Source organism: Embiotoca jacksoni, unplaced genomic scaffold, assembly GCF_022577435.1.
Source record: "Embiotoca jacksoni isolate LCO1_2020_lvr unplaced genomic scaffold, fEmbJac1.0.p SCAF_9, whole genome shotgun sequence".
Taxonomy (NCBI): Eukaryota; Metazoa; Chordata; class Actinopteri; family Embiotocidae; genus Embiotoca; species Embiotoca jacksoni.
The window spans coordinates 15,126,994-15,145,505 of record NW_027185447.1 but is presented as its reverse complement, the minus strand read 5'-3'; the positions used below and the strand labels follow the sequence as shown (position 1 = coordinate 15,145,505).

The 18,512-nt window shown below is 43.4% G+C and overlaps 1 protein-coding gene across 1 annotated transcript; it reads right to left on the bottom strand.

Annotated features, from left to right (window-relative positions):
• Positions 1 to 24: 24 nt before the first annotated feature.
• On the bottom strand, positions 25 to 16,791 carry LOC138192769 (proline-rich transmembrane protein 3). The gene is made up of 4 exons (XM_069140413.1): positions 16,545 to 16,791; positions 8,930 to 9,851; positions 8,508 to 8,828; positions 25 to 4,649 (listed from the first exon to the last, which is right to left on the bottom strand). The coding sequence occupies exons 2-4, from the start codon at positions 9,768 to 9,770 to the stop codon at positions 2,644 to 2,646; spliced, it is 3,168 nt and encodes a 1,055-aa protein (XP_068996514.1). The 5' UTR covers positions 9,771 to 9,851; positions 16,545 to 16,791; the 3' UTR covers positions 25 to 2,643.
• Positions 16,792 to 18,512: the final 1,721 nt, after the last annotated feature.

Below are 18,512 nucleotides of genomic sequence, written 5' to 3'. Positions count from 1 at the left end.
ACACACCACGTGACAGTAAAGGGATTTCGAGTTTTCCCATTTTTATTTAAATCCAGACATGAAACGCAGCAAGAAATACAAGAACAAAACTTCAATGAGCAAAGTAAACAGATGAAACCAACACTGTTTAACATTCTTGCAAAGTGACTATGGACCGGAGGGGGCACATTGATTGTATTTTCTATGGCACGTACTGATTTGTGGGAAAATACTACAGCTGCTGGAAGAACCACGGTAGCCATGGTGTAAGTACAGGTACTGGGAGTACTGAAACAGTGAAATCACACAGGGTCATTGGAATGTAGACAGCAACAAAAGGCCATTGTACTGTAAATACTAAACAAGTCAAGCATCTCACAACACTGGAAGGTACTGCGAGTCACTGAGGTACCAGTAAACAAGCAACAGACTGGCTCTAATCAGGAACATAACTAAGCTTTACTTCAAATGCTGTTCAAACACCTTGAAAAAAATTTCTCTTTATCGTTACACATTCAAAACAGCATCCCAAGATAGCATTACAGGTATCAATCTAAGAAAGCAAGTCTTCTTAAAAAAAAAAACAATGATAGATATCTCATGTTGGAACAAAGCCTTTCAAATCTAAGACTGAGGAGGGAGCCACCAGGCTATTGTCAGGATCAAAACAGTTTCAACGGAATTAAATGACCAAAAATACTTTGTCGACATTTAAAGGACCAGTGTGCAGGATTTAGGGGGATCTATTGACAGAAATGGAATATAACATTTATAATTATGTTTTAATTAGTGTATAATCTCTTGAAACTAAGAATCGTTTTGTTTTCTTGCTAAGAATGAGTCCTTCATATCCACATTAGGAGCGGGTTCTCTTCCATGGAGCCTGCCAAGATGATTCTACTGTAGCCCAAAAGGGACAAAACAAACACTGGCTCTACAGAGGGCCTCGTGTAGTTTGCAAATCTTGTGGCTAAGATAGATACTCTTACACACTTGAAAGGGGAGGGTGCGGCGAGTGGTGCCTCTAAATCCTACATACTGCTCCTCTAATGACTAAAAAAAAGAAAAAAACATTATCTGCACATTATACAAAACCTGCATCATTATTACAATCCTGAGCACAGCCCAGAAAGTCCTTGACAAAACCCCAGGGGTCAAGTATCAACTGTCACAGCTCTGCGTGTCCTAAACAGGCCACAATCTGACATCAAAATAGCATAACTGTCTGCACATTTCAGACACATAAGCAATACCACTTTAGATTGTCTTTCACAGTAACAACTAGGACTATGTTTCAAATACGCCTTTATTCAATAACATCAAAAATAACAGTATTTACATTGTTGCTCATACATCATATATTTTTTGAAAGGTATTTTCCTCTTGGGTAGTAAAATACTTCAGTCTAGTGCTCAGGCTTAAAGTTAAGTGCTCTGTTATTGAGTTAGGTTTAGTATAAGAGTTCTGAGGTTCATGCCAAGCCAGTCGTATGTGTTGCAGCCCTGCAAAGCTGTGTAGCATGTAATTAAATATCAAACAATTTGAATTGATTCAGTGCAACTGATAAGAGCATAAATATGATGTATATTCATATTCAGTCTCTGCAAAAGGCTTCAATTATGCATGATTATTGATTGTGAAAGCTTTGTCCAGCAGCAAATTAATATAACAAAATGTATTGACCTCACAGGTGAATTTCATTTTAATATCTGGCAATTTCTTCCAACAGCTAAAAGCCTGAGCAGCAGTTTCACATGTAAGCATGTGTCTGCATGTCAGCTATGTCTCCGACTTTTGTTTACTACCTGTCTTGACATAACCCACTTTAACATACAAGGCAAACTGGACAAGTACAACAGCAGCAGCATGTTAAGAGCTTAGACGTAGTAATCTGCAGCTGAGTCACTATGATACTGACACCAGGGAGAATTAACCCAAATAATGGGTCTACAGATCCATTAAAAATAGCACAAAAAACAACCATGATTATGTATGGCACATCTTTACATCACATAGCAAACCAAAATATGGGAGACAGCGAGTAAACTCTATTTAAGCAATTAAATTCACGATCAAATATATGCAGATATTTTTTTCATAGAAACAATAAGACTGGGACTTACAGACACTTTGGGCCACATATGTCTTTTACCTTTCAAACTTAAAGGTGCTAAGTATGTTCCCAGACAGGGAGCTAAAGGTCTAAACATATTAAATGCATTTCAGACTTAAGCATGGACCTGCTAATAGCCGTTCTCAGGAAATGTACGTATGGTCCCAAAGTACTCGGAGTTCTATCAGTGTTATACAGACAAGAAAGAGGGGGAGATAATGAGTGTGAGAGAAAGAGATGGAAAGAGTTATGAGTGTGTTGTGTTGTTTATGTGTGCTGTTTCTCCCATTTTTGCTCCCAGAGTAAAATGTTTACCATATCTGTTCCACAAACACAGTTGTTGCAACCTTTAACAAAGTAAAAGGCAACTAGGGGATACATCTTTTATGTTCCTCACCCAGGTCCTCTTTTTGCTATTTTCCGTCTTCTGAAAATAAAATTTTTTAGGCAGTTTAATGACCAAATCATCCCAATATTTGTGACAAGAAACAGTATTTTTTAAATGGATGTGTTTGATGTGCAGTCATTGGTCCTTATCCCCAAGTATCAGTTCATAAGTCAATAATTTCACTGCTGACACTGGCAGAATCGTCATGTCGACTGACTTCCAGGTAACTGCGCGACCCCACCGGCCTCCCGGCTCTCCCTCGCGCCCTCTCAGAGTCTGGGGTGATAAACGGTCGTGTGTCTTCCACTCCGTCCTCCCCCAGATGTCCCGTTGATGTTCTGGAGGGACGGAGTGACACAGGGCAGGACACTGATGAAGGGACGCTTCCCATCCCATTCCCAGCCCACCTGTGACCCTGGTGGGAAGGTGTAGGGGGAGCAGTCACCTGCCTGCTGGGCACGCTGCTGAGAATGCTGCCCCCTAGTGGCATGGAAGACTCTGTCGGGGCCTCGCTGCTCTCAGAGAGCATCTGAGGATCACTGTTCCTGCGAAGCCAGGGCCCCTGGCTGACCCCTGAGCCTTGAGAAGGGGATTGTGAAGTTGGGTTCAGAGGATGAAACAGACTCCCTCCTCCAAGCAGGTGTTCTCTGTGCAGAGCCTCGTCAATACTGCGGGTCAGGTCAATGGGGGAGGGCGGTCGCAGATCAAACTCATAGAGAGACAGGGAAGTATCCCTGTCCTGATCCAGACTGCCACTCACTGAGCGCTGAGGAGGCCGGCCCAACGCCTGCAGTCTCAGCAGGGAGCCAGTGGAACCATCAGATATGCCCCGTTCTGCAGAGTGGCCCCTGTGGTTGCGTCCCCGGTTGCTGTCTTTGACGCAGCGAGGCTGGACAGTGGCCTGCTCATGGTTCTGGTTCCTGATCAGACTCTTGCTGATGTCAGCTCCAGGACGCTCCTGACCAGCCCAGTTGTTAGGCACTTCTCCTACACCTCCTCCTACACCATTACTGTCAGACTTTCTACAGGGCTTCCCTCTCAGGCTCTGGACTATCTTGGACCAGCAGGTATGTCTCTGAGTGGAGCCTACAGACTGGCCGGGGGATGGCAGGTCTCCTGCTGCTCTGCCATTTTGTCCACCTTCGTCCCTTCCCCGCCAACCCTGAGGCCTCCAAAACACCCAGGAACTCATGAGTAGGAGGGAGAAGCCCCAGGCCAGCTCCAGGAGCCGGGCCCAGAAGTGCACTAGCCACCATCCCCAGTTGAAGCGTGTCCACTCTCCTAACAGTCCATAGAGCCACAATGTAGCATGGACATGCAAAGCACAACAAAATGCTCCCATAACTGCGCACACTGCCAGCACTCTGCCCAGGATCACTCCTATCCTCCCGCTCCCTGTCCAAGCCTTCCTTCTGGGCTCTTCAGGGATTCCAGGGAGGGGAATAGGAGGACAGCGTATACGTGGAAAGACATAGCAGAGGAAACCCAGACAGAGAGCCAGACCCCAACACAGGGAGAGGACCTGTAGGGTGACAGGCACCAGAGGAGACAGGGCTGTGGAGAGCAGATCAGCAGCCAACAGCAGGGTGCACTGCAACACAACCAACACGGCCACCAGAGGAGGACGCTCCAAAGTTGAAGGTAGCACACTCACTCCTGCCAATCTCAGTGCCAGCAGTGCCACGGCAGCCTGCGTCCATACTAGCAGGTGCAGAGGTAAGTTGTAGAGGGCTGTAACCGCGGTGCGAGGAAGGACATTTCGTGTGCCATAAGGGTCAATGAGAAAGAGAGCTGCTCTGAGTCCTCCGGCCAGAAACAACAGGGTGTTGGCGAGTGCAAGAGCACCCCGATGAGGACAGTTCGTGGCAGGGGACAGGGTGAGGCCAAGAGCAGCTCCAGCGAACAGGAGGAGGAAGAGGCTCGCTGAGCCGTAGACATGCAGTTCCCAGACGAAAGCCAGCGTCCGGCTCAGATCACCCCAGTAAAGAAGTGTGCTATTAGGGGACGGCTTGGCACTGGGGGAGAGGGCTGGATTAAAGGTGGAATAGGGAGCTTGGTGAGGACGTCCCAGGTGAGATTGGTTTCTCTGATGAATACCAGGCTGATATGTGGGGCCAAACCTCGTTTGGGTGCCAGGCACAAAACTGGTGGAAAGGAAGGTAGAGGCCCCTGGAAAAAGAGAAAGAAAAATTAAATACATGAGACAAATATGTTAAATTGTTCCTAGATGCCATTAATCTGAAAAGCAGAGTAATAACACAAAAATACATGAAGTACTACTGAGAGCCACTAGAGGGGTGTAGCTCTCCATCAAAGTTACAAGCTGGAACTATCTGACAATCTCAACTGTTTGTAGTAATTTAATCAGTTCTGCAGAGACACATTGTCCAAGGTCTAAATAGCTTCTTGACACAAAGACAAAAGTCCACATAAATAAACCAATCTGTACATTCTCAGTAAAATTTATATAAAAAAATTGGACTAAATTTGCATCAGTTTCTTTCCTCTCTCCTCTCTGTGAGGATCAGGTTAGTGTGCTGCTCCATCAGCTGTACAATCGTTTTAAAAAAATATGGCCTAAAATGCAAATAAAATAAACTAATCCAGACAAAGTGTACTAAAATTTAACACAAAACTGAACATATTATGCCCAAAAAGGCCTAATTTCAATGCTAATACCAACATACAGCTGAAATGGTTAATCATATCTAGCAAACTTAATATATAATGTGTATGTACATCACAAGTTGATCATCCCCTCTATATTCATAAACACGCGTGTCTAAATTAGCACTCTGAATCACCTAGAGGTTATTGTGTGTCTTAATTGGATTAGATTATGTCATTATCAAGAACATCTTAGTTAGGCAACACAGTGCAGTGTCACAATGGATCTATCAACCAGGTCAACCCTCTGTTCAACGTTGCCGTTGTACGAAACAAAACTCTGTCTGTTGACAAGACACCTTGACAATACGGTATCTCACTTTCTCTCGAATTTTCTCATGCTCACACTGACTTGTGTTTACTCAAGTTGCTCCACCTTATCCTGCAGTAACACACTGGAAACACCCAACAGCATTCTAATCATAGGGCCATTCTTCCCTCAGTGCTTAGTGCTCGACTGTAAAGATAACAAACAGCATAAAAACACATAACACAAGAGTCGAGTAAGAAGCAGGAAATTATGTAACTAACAGTACTACTAAGTGTAAAAATGGATGAATACCTTTAAGGAAAACAGCAAATAGATCAAATTATTTCTTAGGTTTCGCACAGTTTTAAAGCTGAGGGAGGGTGTAACAACACAATTAGTGGTAAAACATTAAAACAATCAGTCACTTGGAGGACTTTAAGCTGTCCTCACCCTGTAGAAGACACCCATAAAGCTGATACAAAGACCGATGACTCACTCCTGCATGTGTTTCACTTCCTAGCTTTCTCCCTCACTCTAACCCTCCCATCACACACACTCTCACACACGCACACCCACACTTTCAGGCTTCACATAGGTGGGCGCTGCATATAGATCAGACACACTTCTTTATTTTTATAAAGGTATGTTTTACTTCCTTCCCTCAGACATTTCTTTCTAACAGGAGCAAGATCGAGACACATTCCAGATGTGCTGATCACATTACACAGCTGGATACACTTAAACTTACCCCTACCCTTGAGTTTTCTCTGTAACACAGACACTGCTTACACTGCTTTATATGTCAACATGTTGCAATGAACTAAAAAATAAATATCCTGTTCCATCTCATAGGAAATACACTCATGTTTATGATCCAGTAATAAACGGGCACACACATGAGCACGCATGAACATGCGCACACACACACACACACACACACACACGCGCGCGCGCGCATGTACGCAAACACACAAGTATACTTGACTTAAAAGAGTAATAATTAATAAGTTCGATGGACTGGCCAAACCAGGTGACTACAACTTAGTGTTCATCATATGATGCACACGGGTCTGAAATGCTTTTTACCCATACACAACTGTGGAAAAGAAGAGTGGCTGTAAATACATGTTTCTGAATGTCACAAAACAGACTGTCTCTTAGAATTATCAGAATTTGTTTAATTTGGTCCAATAACATTTGGAAAGTCGCAACAACTCAATGTTTATTTTAATCTAAGTAAAGTTTTGAGCATGCACACTCAGCTCGACTGAGAAAAACTCAAGAGCTAACAGCTTTGTGAAACTTATATCAGACTCTCTTTTTCTCCAATTCTGGTAATCTGTTGGAGCTTTGACAGGCATTAGAAACACATTTATGGCCCTATGACAGAGTTTTGTTGTGGTGCAGCGGAGCTAGGAGCTCTCTAAAAGCTCTCTACGAGAGGTTTCCTGATGTGTCTGTACGGGACGGGGGTTAGATTTACCAAGCCCTGTGTTGTTCGTGAATGTTTTCTTCAAAACAACAGCATTCATATGCAATTTTCAGCAGCAAAACTTTCAAATGATCAAAAATTATTAGTTGGGCGGTGCAGTGTCTAGCACTGTAGCTTCACAGCAAAAATGTTCTGGGTTCGAACCTCTTGGTCCAGTGTGGCATTTTGCATGTTTTCACTAAGCCTGCGTGGGTTTTCTCAGGGTGCTATTGCTTCCTCAGTCCAAAGACATCACCAATACAAAGATTGGTCATTCTAAATTGGCCTCGTGTGAATGTGAGCGTGAATGTTGTCTGTCTCTCTGTGTGCCGGCCTTGTGATGGACTGGCAACCTGTGCAGAGTGTACCCTGCCTTCACCAAAGATAACGGCAGGATGAATAAACAGAGTTTGGCATGTCTGTCAAAGCAACAGCACCTCCGTTTCAGGAAGTCAGGGACTGAGAGGAATATAAACCATTTACCTTTTTCAGTTCAGTGAGTGGGATTATGTAGTCGACGCTCTGGTCAAGCAATGAACAATTCGGTTAATGAATCTTTTTAATGCACTGATTCTATTGATTTAGCACACTGAAAAGAACTTGTCTGCACATCGATTGCTGTATGCTCTTTATGACAACCAATGCTACTGTTTGTCAGTCCTAAACATCTTTTTAAGTTCATGGCCCATGTGTTGGCTTTACCACCACTGTGAGAATTAAATCGTGTTTATGTACAATTTGGTTCCGGTGCTTGTCAGGCTTGTTAATACCAATATCTCCGCAGATATATGTGAGAAACATAACCTAGGGCTACCCAGTGTGCTGCTTTTTACACTCAGCGCAGCAGCTGCAACCACAGTCGAGATTTTCAATGTATTTAACAGACCTCGGAGTCATAACTATTATGTCAAGGTTAAGGAGGTGCCAGAGAGTTTGGCTGAACCGAACACAGCTAATTTTGAACAGAAAAAGAATCGCCCCTAGCATCATATGCTAACAAAAATTTGGGATTATGTTCAAGCACCAACAAATTAGTGTGTAGCTCCCTATTTAAATGCGATCTGATGGAGAACATGGCTGTTTAAAAGTCATTAAGATGTTATTCTCTTGGTATCTAAGCGACTGGCTCATGTACCCCATGTGTCATGCTTTTCCTTTTCCATTTACTTTCCCTCATCTCCCCTCCCTTCATCTCTCTGCATCTGGTTTTCATTACCATTCCCACTCCCTGCCTTTTCTATGCCTGTACCTTCCTTTGACCACACTTTCACCCACCCTGTCTACTCTCTCTCTCTCTCTCATCTGTATTCCCGACAGTCTCTTTTTCAGAGCCTACTTTTTCCCTCTTGTCTCTTATCTCTTTGCCTGGCTGCAACTCCAACTTGCCCCCTGTTCAACTCCCCCCTCTCACCTCATACTTTCTTCCCTCACTGTGTCTACCCCCCACAACTGCAACCCTGCTTTCCATGGAAAAGTGTTTCAGCTTTTTCCCTACTTTGAAGCCGTTTTTTTTTTTTTTTTTTTTCAAATTCTTCCAGTAAAAAAGTCCCAGCTGTACAAATAATTCCAATTTATCATCAGACGACAGAGGAAACTCTAAAACTAATCCACCACGGAACACAAGACCCTTTTTTCTTACCTGTCTTGGATGACTGCACAGTTGTGCTTGTATGCTTTCCTAATTGTGTCGTTTTGCCGAGTGGAGTTGTTGTTTTAGAGGATGTTCTCACAACCTCCTGTGTAGTAAGCACAACAGTCGTTGATGTGCTTGTCAGTTGTGGTGTTGTGGTGTTTGATTGCAAACTCTTCTGGCTCTGGGCAGTGTCTGGTTGTCCTACAGTCTGTGGCTGTTTATCAGTAGAACCGGTGGTGACAGATGTGGGCTGGGGTAACGTCACAGCAGCAGAGTCCTGCTTTGGACTTACTCCGTCAGTGGAAGGAGTTTTGGATGTCAGATCACCTAGAAATTTGAGGAAAAGATACATTTATGACATGGTGTGACATCTGATCCAAACCCTGTAGTGTCAACAAGCCTTCATTCTAACATATTTGGTATCTCACCTGTTAATACTACAATCTGAGGTGTTTGTTGTGTGACCGCAGGGGACAGTGTGACTCTTGTCTTTGTCTGTAGTGTTGTAGATATCGTATTGGTTGTACTGGTTGTTGTCAGCACGAACAGGTGAGGCTTCACAGTCTGACTGTCCAGTGGCGGAGTTTTTATATCAGAAACTTCAGATATCACCGTCTGTGCCTGTGGCCGATACTGTGCCAGTTCATCATCAGCCGTTGGCACAGGAACAGGCGATTCCTCCTTCACAAATGTCACAGGTGGAGTGCTGCCTGATCCCAGGTCCTGTGACTCACCATCCTCTGTCCCTTTGATTGATCCTCCCTCTGGATGTCCTGCTGTCACTGGCTTATCACCTGCAGGCTCGGCGACAGCAGTGGAGGGCAAAGTGGGCAGAGGTGGAGTTGAGCCTTTTGTTGCAGCATCTCCCTTTGTCATGGCCCTGATGAATGCTAAACTATCTGTGTCAGTCCTGGACCTGGAGGCTGTTGGCCGAGTTACAAGTGGCCCGCTGCTAAGGTTTTGCGGAGAAAGGGCAGACATCAAAGAGGGACTGGTCTCTGTTGTCGGACGGGTCATCCCTTGCTCCTGCTCCACAGCATTCATAGTTGTTATCCTATCCCGCATTGTAACTCTGATGGGCACATCACTACGGCCTCTGGTAGGCAAAGAGGGCCAGTATCGAACAGTCAGCTTAGTCGGTGGAGGTGAAGGAATCCCAGGCAGGTCCAAAGAAGTGAAGGAGGAGGAATAACCAATGACAGTCTGAGCATCTGACAAACAGAGGAAGGACAGGAGGTAGGCCAGGAATAGGACAGACTTTTGGGCCATGGTCTGTCTCAGATTGGTGTGCAGTGACTGGTCCCTCTGGATGTCTCAATCTGTCTGTAACACCATCCTTCCACTGCGTTTCTGTAGGGAAAAACAAGCATGTAAATCTCATCAATATGACACAAGCATAGACATAGACATGAAACACTACAAAAATGTAGAAATACAGTAAAAAAAAAACATATTTATTACGGTTAAGTTCAGCACAAAAAAAAAAGCTTGACTTCTTTGCAGAAGTCAAAGTATTTTTGTCATTTTATCTACAGTGGTCTTGCTGAAACTGAATTCATGAAATAATGTCAATCAGTCAGAGATTAAGGTTATATATAATTTAAGGGATGCGTGTTGCAGCCTCGCTATGCTGATTCAGAGGGCATGTCACTGAAACTCCTATACAGTTTTAGCAGCATGACAACAGCAGACACACAGGGTGTGGTGAGGTATATGGTTTCAGAAAACATTGCACATATTCTGACACAAGAACACACACAAAGGCAAGCTTGTATGGTATATAAAAAGTAGCACCCTCAAAATGATCAAGCCAAAAAAGGGTAGGAGTCCCAGATGGTTTCATTCAGTGGCAGATGGACACATTAACATTTGTCCTCACTCTGTGTGCCATGAAATGTTCTGTGGAAGAATATCACTTTCTCTCTCCTCCAAAGTCTTCAGGATTTTGTTTTTATTCAAAGCAGTGGGACTCGACTTCCTTTACTGCGACTTCTGTTTGAGTCATAGACGCCACGAGCTGACAGCTGTACCACTGAGTGTGCTGAGGCTCAGAGAGCTCAGAAACCCCTCAGGCTCATGAGAATTACACAATCCCACGAGTCATCTAGACAAACAGCTGCCAGTCACATCTCCGAAATGAGCGCCCTTGTTCTCTGTCTCTGACTTACACAAACCTCCCTTCTTGTCACTAGTTTCCACCTACAGTATGGCTCACAGTAGGAGATAGCATCAGGGTGCGTACTCAGGATTAGACCAAAACTTGAGCTGAAACATTAGGAGGGAAAGCACAGAAAATAGAAATCAAGTGACGATGGGAGAATTCATTCGGCTGCTTATGAGTCACCTTAGGTCCATTCACAGCCACGATGTGTAGGTTTCAGAGATGTTACTGCAGCTGCACACCATAGCTGGCATGTGCTCATGAACACGTGTTCAAGTGTGGGTAATCTGTGTGAGTATATGGAAAATGTGTTTATGTATGTGTGTGTGCCCCAAGCAAAAAGTCACACAGTATACTGTTAGTTGGGATGTGAGAAATATCTGACTAGTGCACAGCAAATCACAATCTTGTTGCCACACACGAGCATATGAAGAGAAAAACTGTCAATGAGTACAGTAACATGAGAGGTAGTATATCTCAATCTCCACCCGCTCACAGTAGCCTCAGTGTTTATTTTCCTTTCTGTCTCAGCCTCCTCGTCTTTTCTCTCTGGTGGGCTGTTGGCTAATCTTCGTTTTCTTCCCCCTTTTCTTTTTTTATTGTCTCTTGTCCCTCATTTAACTGGAGTTATTTTAACACAGCCCTCCAGCATGCTCCTGGGCGAGCGTTGAAAGAAAGCCCTGAAGACAGAGAGATGGGTCGAGAAAGAGTAGGTGGATGTACAGTAATAAAGTGGCTCACAGAGAGGATGGGCAGAGGGGGAGAAACAAAGATGGAGGAGTGGAAAAGGTGGAGGAGGCTTGATGTGATGAAGCTGACTGGAGGGTACGGCGAAGCGGGGGAGGAGGCGGGGGGGTTGAAAATTGTGACAAATTTAAGACTGAGAAGGAGAGAGGGCTGTAAATCTAGAACTTGAAGACAGAGCCAGCTAGTTGATAGAAACTGACAGAAACCAAGGAGGAAAATATTTGAGAAAAAAAGAAAGAGTCACAAGGAAACTATGTTTGAGTATTAACAGGTTTGTTATGGTCCCAGTGCAGATACATCCATCTATCCAGGAAGGCATGCGGAGAAACTGAGCCTGCTTCACCTTTCCTGTGAGGCTAACCGGCAGGTGCGCGGACTTTGGCAGTCGAACATAAACAATGTGACTGCTGAGACGTGGCTTTTAGTAAACATACCTCTATCGTGACCAAAAGCAATCCAGCATGTGTCGGGCTACGTGTGCGAAGATAGGTAGTAGAGATTAATGAGTTTCAAAAGGCATTTGGCCAAATAATCTTCAGCGAGAGAGGAGAAACACTCGGCTGCTGTATTTGAAACGCTGTCAACATAAATCTCATCTCCACCCATCGTCCAAAAGCACAAGCATGCAGCCTCACACACACACAGAAGCAACAGTTGCCAAAAATGTCCTTCTTGACTGGATCTGGGCAATTTGACTAGACGTTTTCATCGAACTAATGCAAACAGGCTCGGAGACTCAAGCAGTCTGAAGACAGGCCAGGAACAGTCTTGTCCGGTGTCACTCCTAACCAAACACTATAAAATTGGATCAGTGTAATCAGATTTTTGGGGTAATTTGGCTTGAATAAAAATGTACTCCTTTAAATCCCTCCATGGCCCATCTTTGCATATTACATCCTACAGTACTGTGACTAAAGCGCACACACACACACACACACACACACACACACACACACACACACACACACACACACACACACACACACACACTCTCACGAATAAGACAGAACGTCCCTCTGTGACTGTCCAAGGAGAGAAGGCAGATGGGAGATGGGTGCACTCTCAGTCAGAGTATTTTTTATCATGTTCAGCCCCTGGGGGACAGGGGACACATCGCTCTGTATGTCATTTGCATGATGGTGAGCATGTTGTGTGTCTTGAACAATATGTGCTTTGTCCAGAGCAGGAAATGCCCATGGATAATATCCAATATTACAGCAGCAAGCAACAATCTGAAGATTACTATAAACTCCCTGCCCACAATATAGACCTGCTGGTTACACAATCATATGACTCAGTACTACAGCAGCTGCTACTAATCAGTTAATCGGTGCTGTAGTGATGTCATGTCTACGCCAATGTTTTAATAGGAAGAGGTAATATTCCAATATTGCATTAGGAACCAGTCAGTGGGGGTTTACAGTCAAGTTTTCAGAGAATCTTCTCTGTCTATGAAATGTTCTCTTTCTCTGGCAGATTCCAGACAGGCTGGACTATTTCCATGGGCTGATACAAGTCTGTGGACAGAAGGATATTTGTCTTTTGAACAAAGACCGATCTAATGCTCGCTTGTCTACATCAGGGCTGGGTATCGAACTTTTGGTAATAACCGAAAAGCGTCCTGAAAAAACAAAAAGAAAGTACCGAATGTCCCGTCAGAAATCTTGTTTACTTATTCTTTGATCAGATGGTTCATGATTAAATTCAAAAGATTGCTTAAACTGTAATTTACTTAAGCAAAGTTCTTGCACAGCTGCTTCTGATTCAACAACAACTTTTGAAATCGTTGGCTTCTTTTGAAAGGTTTTGAATTAAAACATGTTGATTTTCACCAAAGTCTCGTGTCCAAGCAAATGTTGCTTTGTTTCTGCTTTGGGTACATCAGCACAAATACTGCAATAATAATTAGATTACAGCCAGGATAGCAGCTCTGTGAGGCACAGTGGCACATTGAGCTGAGAGCTATCATCAGGGTTAGAGATATATTTCAGTCTGGACTGACCAATGGAGCCATTACTGTTATTGTGACTAAAAGTTCGAATTATAACCAGCCCCAGCCTCCATCACTGCTTATTAGAATATGTGTGGATGCAGACTTTATTATGCAAGGCCACCCAATCATAGAGTGAGCACACAATACCTGAGTGAAGTGGTAGGATCTAGTATCAAGATGGCTCTTGAATGAGCCCACAAACATGCGCAGAAAAAAAATAAACATTTGAAAAAACTAGCAAGACGCTGACTGTAAGAGAGAGAGAGAGAGAGAGAGAGACAAGGCGAGAGAGATACAGCAAGACCATTTCTACAGAGGGAAAGAAAAGACAGAGGAGTAGTAAACATGGACAGATAGAGAAAAAAAAGATCAACACAAATTGATGGCAGACATAAACTGGAATAAACCAGCTGGGAGCTGAGTGTCATTGTGGATCTTTGTACTGCCACACAGTTCAGTTAAGTATTACTGCTTGCCCATCAGCTTCCATATAGATGTGTAACTTGTTTGTACTGCGTTGTGGAGGGAGTGAGGTGAGACTGAAGCAGTGTAAGCGTGTGGATATGTGTGTATGTGAGACAGAGAGACAAACAGAGAGAGGAGGGAAATGGAAGAGGGAGTATGTGTGGTTATGTTGGTATGCAAGTGGTGGGGGAGGCCGCTGGTTTGTCCGTTAAAAATTCCACACCTTGAAAAAACATATGGATTGCAAACAGCTTCCACAATATTCTCGTGCTACAGCATTAAATCATTTTAATAAAACGGGCACGTAACTATTCTGTTTAAACTGTACTGATACATATTAAGACATACTCGAGCTCTCAATATGTATAATAGATTCTCCAGAAAGTTTTCCAGGTGAAGTCACCCAACTTCAGACTGAAGCTGTCCATTTAGCTCTTAAGACAATCCAAGGCCTGTTAAAGATGCTTCTCCTGAGGCACTCTGCTGCCTTGAGAGGGTGGGAGGGGGGGTGTCAAACTCAAGCTGAGCAACAGACCACACAGCGAGGTCATGCTATATGAGGAGAGGAGGCTCCTGAACCAATCGCTGATGCTTTTGATGCCCACTTGGAGCGGATGTCCAGCTTAAAAGTGCTGAGCCCCACAACATCTTTCACTGATGTTCCACCTTCACACGGGCCAGAGATCAAAGGCTGAAGGACAGCCTTAAAGGGTAAGGCACTTGAACTGCACTATGACTCCACGCACACAAGTCAGACACGGCCTTTCGTACACAAGGATAAACACAGACTGGGAATATTGGCATACGACAGGTGATCATGGAAAGAAAGTTCACCAGAAATGTTACGCTGTTCACACCGAATTAATAAATAAACATGACTTGACAGTGCTCATGTCAAAATGACTGCTCATGCATTCCTAGAAACGGACCCTGAAAGACAGTGAGCCTGGTGACTGACTAAGACTGCGGCCAAACCATGCCAAGCCACAAAACACTTTCAGGAAAATAGATTACAGGCATTACAAGTCATAAACCGTTTGCCTGTGATAGGGGGTTAACCACAGCGGCACTTTAACCCAAGACTCTCACATTGTTACAGCTGCATGCAATAAAATGGTGATATGTGGTAATTACTGGGTTGGTAAGTAGGTTGTGTGTAAAATGAAGTATTATCTTGTGAGAGAGTGCTGGTGATGTGTATTTCCAACTTTAAAAAATGTAATAATGCATTAAGTTGGACTTCATCTTCTCATAGCCAAAAATAGCTTACTTAGATTATGTTTAGTGGACCGGTGCTTCGTTGATAAATTATTGTTTTGAGTTATGCTTTATTTTCCACTAACAATTCAGGACTGTCTGTTCTGGCAAGTGTGTCCCCTCTGCTGTTAACTGGAAGGTATTATTTAAATATCCTGCCAGTTTATAGGCCTCTCGCCCAAAATATGAGCGAATGATAACCTGTTTAAACAACATAATCCACTGCAGTACACCATTTATGGGATACTCAACACAGAGGAATGCAGTCATGGATCATCTTCTGTCCTGTCACACCTTTTTACTCCCTAAAAATCTCACTTCTCCATGAAAACATGTCACAGCAGCCAGTAAATCTGTCTCAATCTGCTTTAGAAGTAGGCAGGGCCCTTTTCTCTTGTCAGTAGATCAGGGTATGTGTTTTTTCTAGTTTTGTTTTTTTACTTAAAGTCATCTGGCATGGCTCTGTGTTACGTCCAGTAGCACTTTGGAGCAGCTCTGTTGTTGTGCGTTCAGGGAGAGGCGCATTGGATGGTTTCCCTACACTGGTCTTCTCCCTCTACCTTTTGATGCGTTCAAATTCCGATAAGGAAACCGATAACTTCAGATCACCTGAATAGGCTATGTGAGGTTGTAAAACCCTCATAAATACACTGTGAACACACACATAGACACAACAGGTCGCGCACCTGCCAGCGGTTGCCAATTAAATAAATAGTAGCCTACTCCACTTGTTGCTGTCTCACCGAAGTACGCACAGGTTTTTCTTCTTCCTTCATCTTAGATTTCCTGGGATATTTGAACATTTATGTCGGACTGACGTTCAAATAAATTTACGAGGGGAATGTCAAAGTCTGAAGTTGTTACTGTAACGTGTCACACCGTTATGTTTTTGAGCTGTTCCCGGTGTAACGTTAATTGACGGTAGGTAAAACAGGTCCGTTTAAAATGAGTTACTGTAGAGGACTGTGGTAGTTTTTAGATGAAAAATGAATTACATTCGATAAATAGGGCGATAAAACTCAAGACTAGTTTTGTATATTTCCGCAGTCGAGCGTTGTTCCCTGCTGGTCACGAAAAGCAGTAACAGCGTTACGTTACCGTCCTTAACGTCAAGAAGACGCTGCTAAACCTTCAGCTGCAAAATTCACCTAAACTGCCGCCTTCTTTGTTCATACGATGGAGAGAGGAGCTCTTACTTCGTGCTCAAATTTAAATACCACAAATGAGACCAGGCATGGGTAAAAAAAAAAAAAAAAAAAAAAAAAAAAAAAGTGAGTTAAAGCCGTAGTGTATTAAATTGACGTAAACGTGAGCAAACGGCTGTTACCGCGGCGCAGGTAGAGACAACGTGCGCATGGATCACTGCGCAAAGTATCGCCGCATAGCGGCTCCCCTGCCCATCCGTTACTGGCAAACGTACCTGCGGCAGGTCTGTGCGGCTCCTCTTCAGTAGTGTCCGCTGTGGCAGGATATCCTAGAAGGACAAGGACATGAGCGAAAGGAAAAGTGTAGTCCAGGTGCGCAGCTTTTTACCCGCAGGATACAACCGCCGGGGGTGGAGGTGAGAGACTGGTCTTCTGTCGACATACAGCAGCCTTGTACTGCTGCCAGCTCTCTAGCCATGAGTTAGTAAGGAGATGTACGCCCCCTCCGATCGCTCCATCTCTCTCCACATCGCCCCCTCCCTCTCACACACAGCCCCCCTCCCTCCCCTCACAAGCGGATAAACACGATTGCCTACCTACCTACCCACCGCCCGGAACGTCTGTTACGCAACAGCGGTCGAGCACGCAAGCTATCAATTTATCTACCCTGACAAAGCAGCCTGTTTAGACAGTGCCCACTGAAAATATGACGACACTGGCACTGACATCATCACGGCACGCAGTGCCACTATGCAGGTTCTGGGGTTTTTCTCAAGATTGTAGCTGAAAAAAAAAAGATGTTATGCACTAAACTTGGTCGTTAAAGTGGCCTTGTGGTGGAGAGGAGACAGATGAGAGGTGATACAGCAGCGAGGACAATACGTTGGGTACAAATCTGCACATGAAACCCTAGCCTCCCTCTCCTTTCATGCCCTCCAACCACGGTTTGCAGACCGGGGAGCAGGCCAGAATGAGCCGAGTTGACACTGTTTCCTCATGCTGCACCACCTTGGCTCAGTGACTCCTTCATCCCCCACCTGATTGTATCTACACAAACATAAAATTCTAGTTTGGACATGCAATTGAGGATTTGCCATGACTGAAACCAAACACAGGCATTATTGCAGACAAAAGTCTTCAAGCACACTGTGGACTTTTACCTTGATTGTTCTCAGTAACCATTCTCTGTGTTTGTCAAATTCATTATGTCATCTTGACTGTACAGCCGAGTCCTAAAATAACTTCAGTGCTTCGGAGGATTGTCCTAATGCCATTATATTACTACTGAGCCAGCAGGAGACACTGAAGGGTTTGGACAGGTGGAGCTAGGACACCTCAGGATAGTGATCACATTATTGTACATGGATTATGACTAATATTCTATAGGTAAGATATCAAACCTTACCTACGTGAAAGCACTCAATGGATATAAAAGAATAGGAAGTGAGTGTTATGCAATCGGTGTCATGTAATTTAGATAATTAGCACATCTGCATTTTTGTGTCTTTCCTATTGAGTACAGTGGTTATGAATTCATATTGTCTGCTGTCTCAAGATAACAGTAATTTTATTTTACAGCATGTAGTATGATAACAAAATTTTATTATACAATATGTTCTGTTCCTGTCACTTACTCCCCAGTTATCTTTGGTAGCTTCTTCAAATTTGGTTCTCATAATACCAGATGGGATGACCATCATCTTTTTCCTTTTTACAAAACAAAATTTGGCCAACATCCCCTGAAATGTTCTGTTTTATAGATTTAGAATGCTAAAGTACATATTATCAAGGGTTTGCTATCTTAAAACAAAAAATAACTATCATCCCATTTAATTCATGATATTGAAATGAATCTTCATAATATTTAATTATTTCTATGCTTTGTATATGCATTTTTATTTTTACACAAATAATCAATGTTCCTCGTTTCTATATCAATCCATTTTATTCGTTATATGCTGTTGTATGTGTGAAAATACATAAATGAAATAAAATAAAATAATAAGAGATATTTGAACGTTGGCGTTCCTTTTAAAATGAATACCCTGACATGAGCCAATTTGTCCTCCTGTTATGAGACATAAACCACAGTGAAACAGAGAAGCCCCACCAAGGTGGTCCTCACCTCACAAGTATGAATTTTCACCGAAATAAGACTTACATTTGATTAAATATCACATTACTCATTTGTTTTTGCAAAATAGTTTGACCTACTTTAAAAAAAACTTTTTCTCATTTACAAT

Bases quoted from the DNA above. Each gene is read 5' to 3' on its own strand.
- LOC138192769 (XM_069140413.1), bottom strand. From the start codon at position 9,770: ATGGCCCAAAAGTCTGTCCTATTCCTGGCCTACCTCCTGTCCTTCCTC. The intron at 8,829-8,929 runs GTGAGATACCAA...TCAAATTTCTAG, and splicing joins TCAGATTGTAGTATTAACAG to GTGATCTGACATCCAAAACT. The intron at 4,650-8,507 runs GTAAGAAAAAAG...CTCTTTTTCCAG, and splicing joins TGTGCAGTCATCCAAGACAG to GGGCCTCTACCTTCCTTTCC.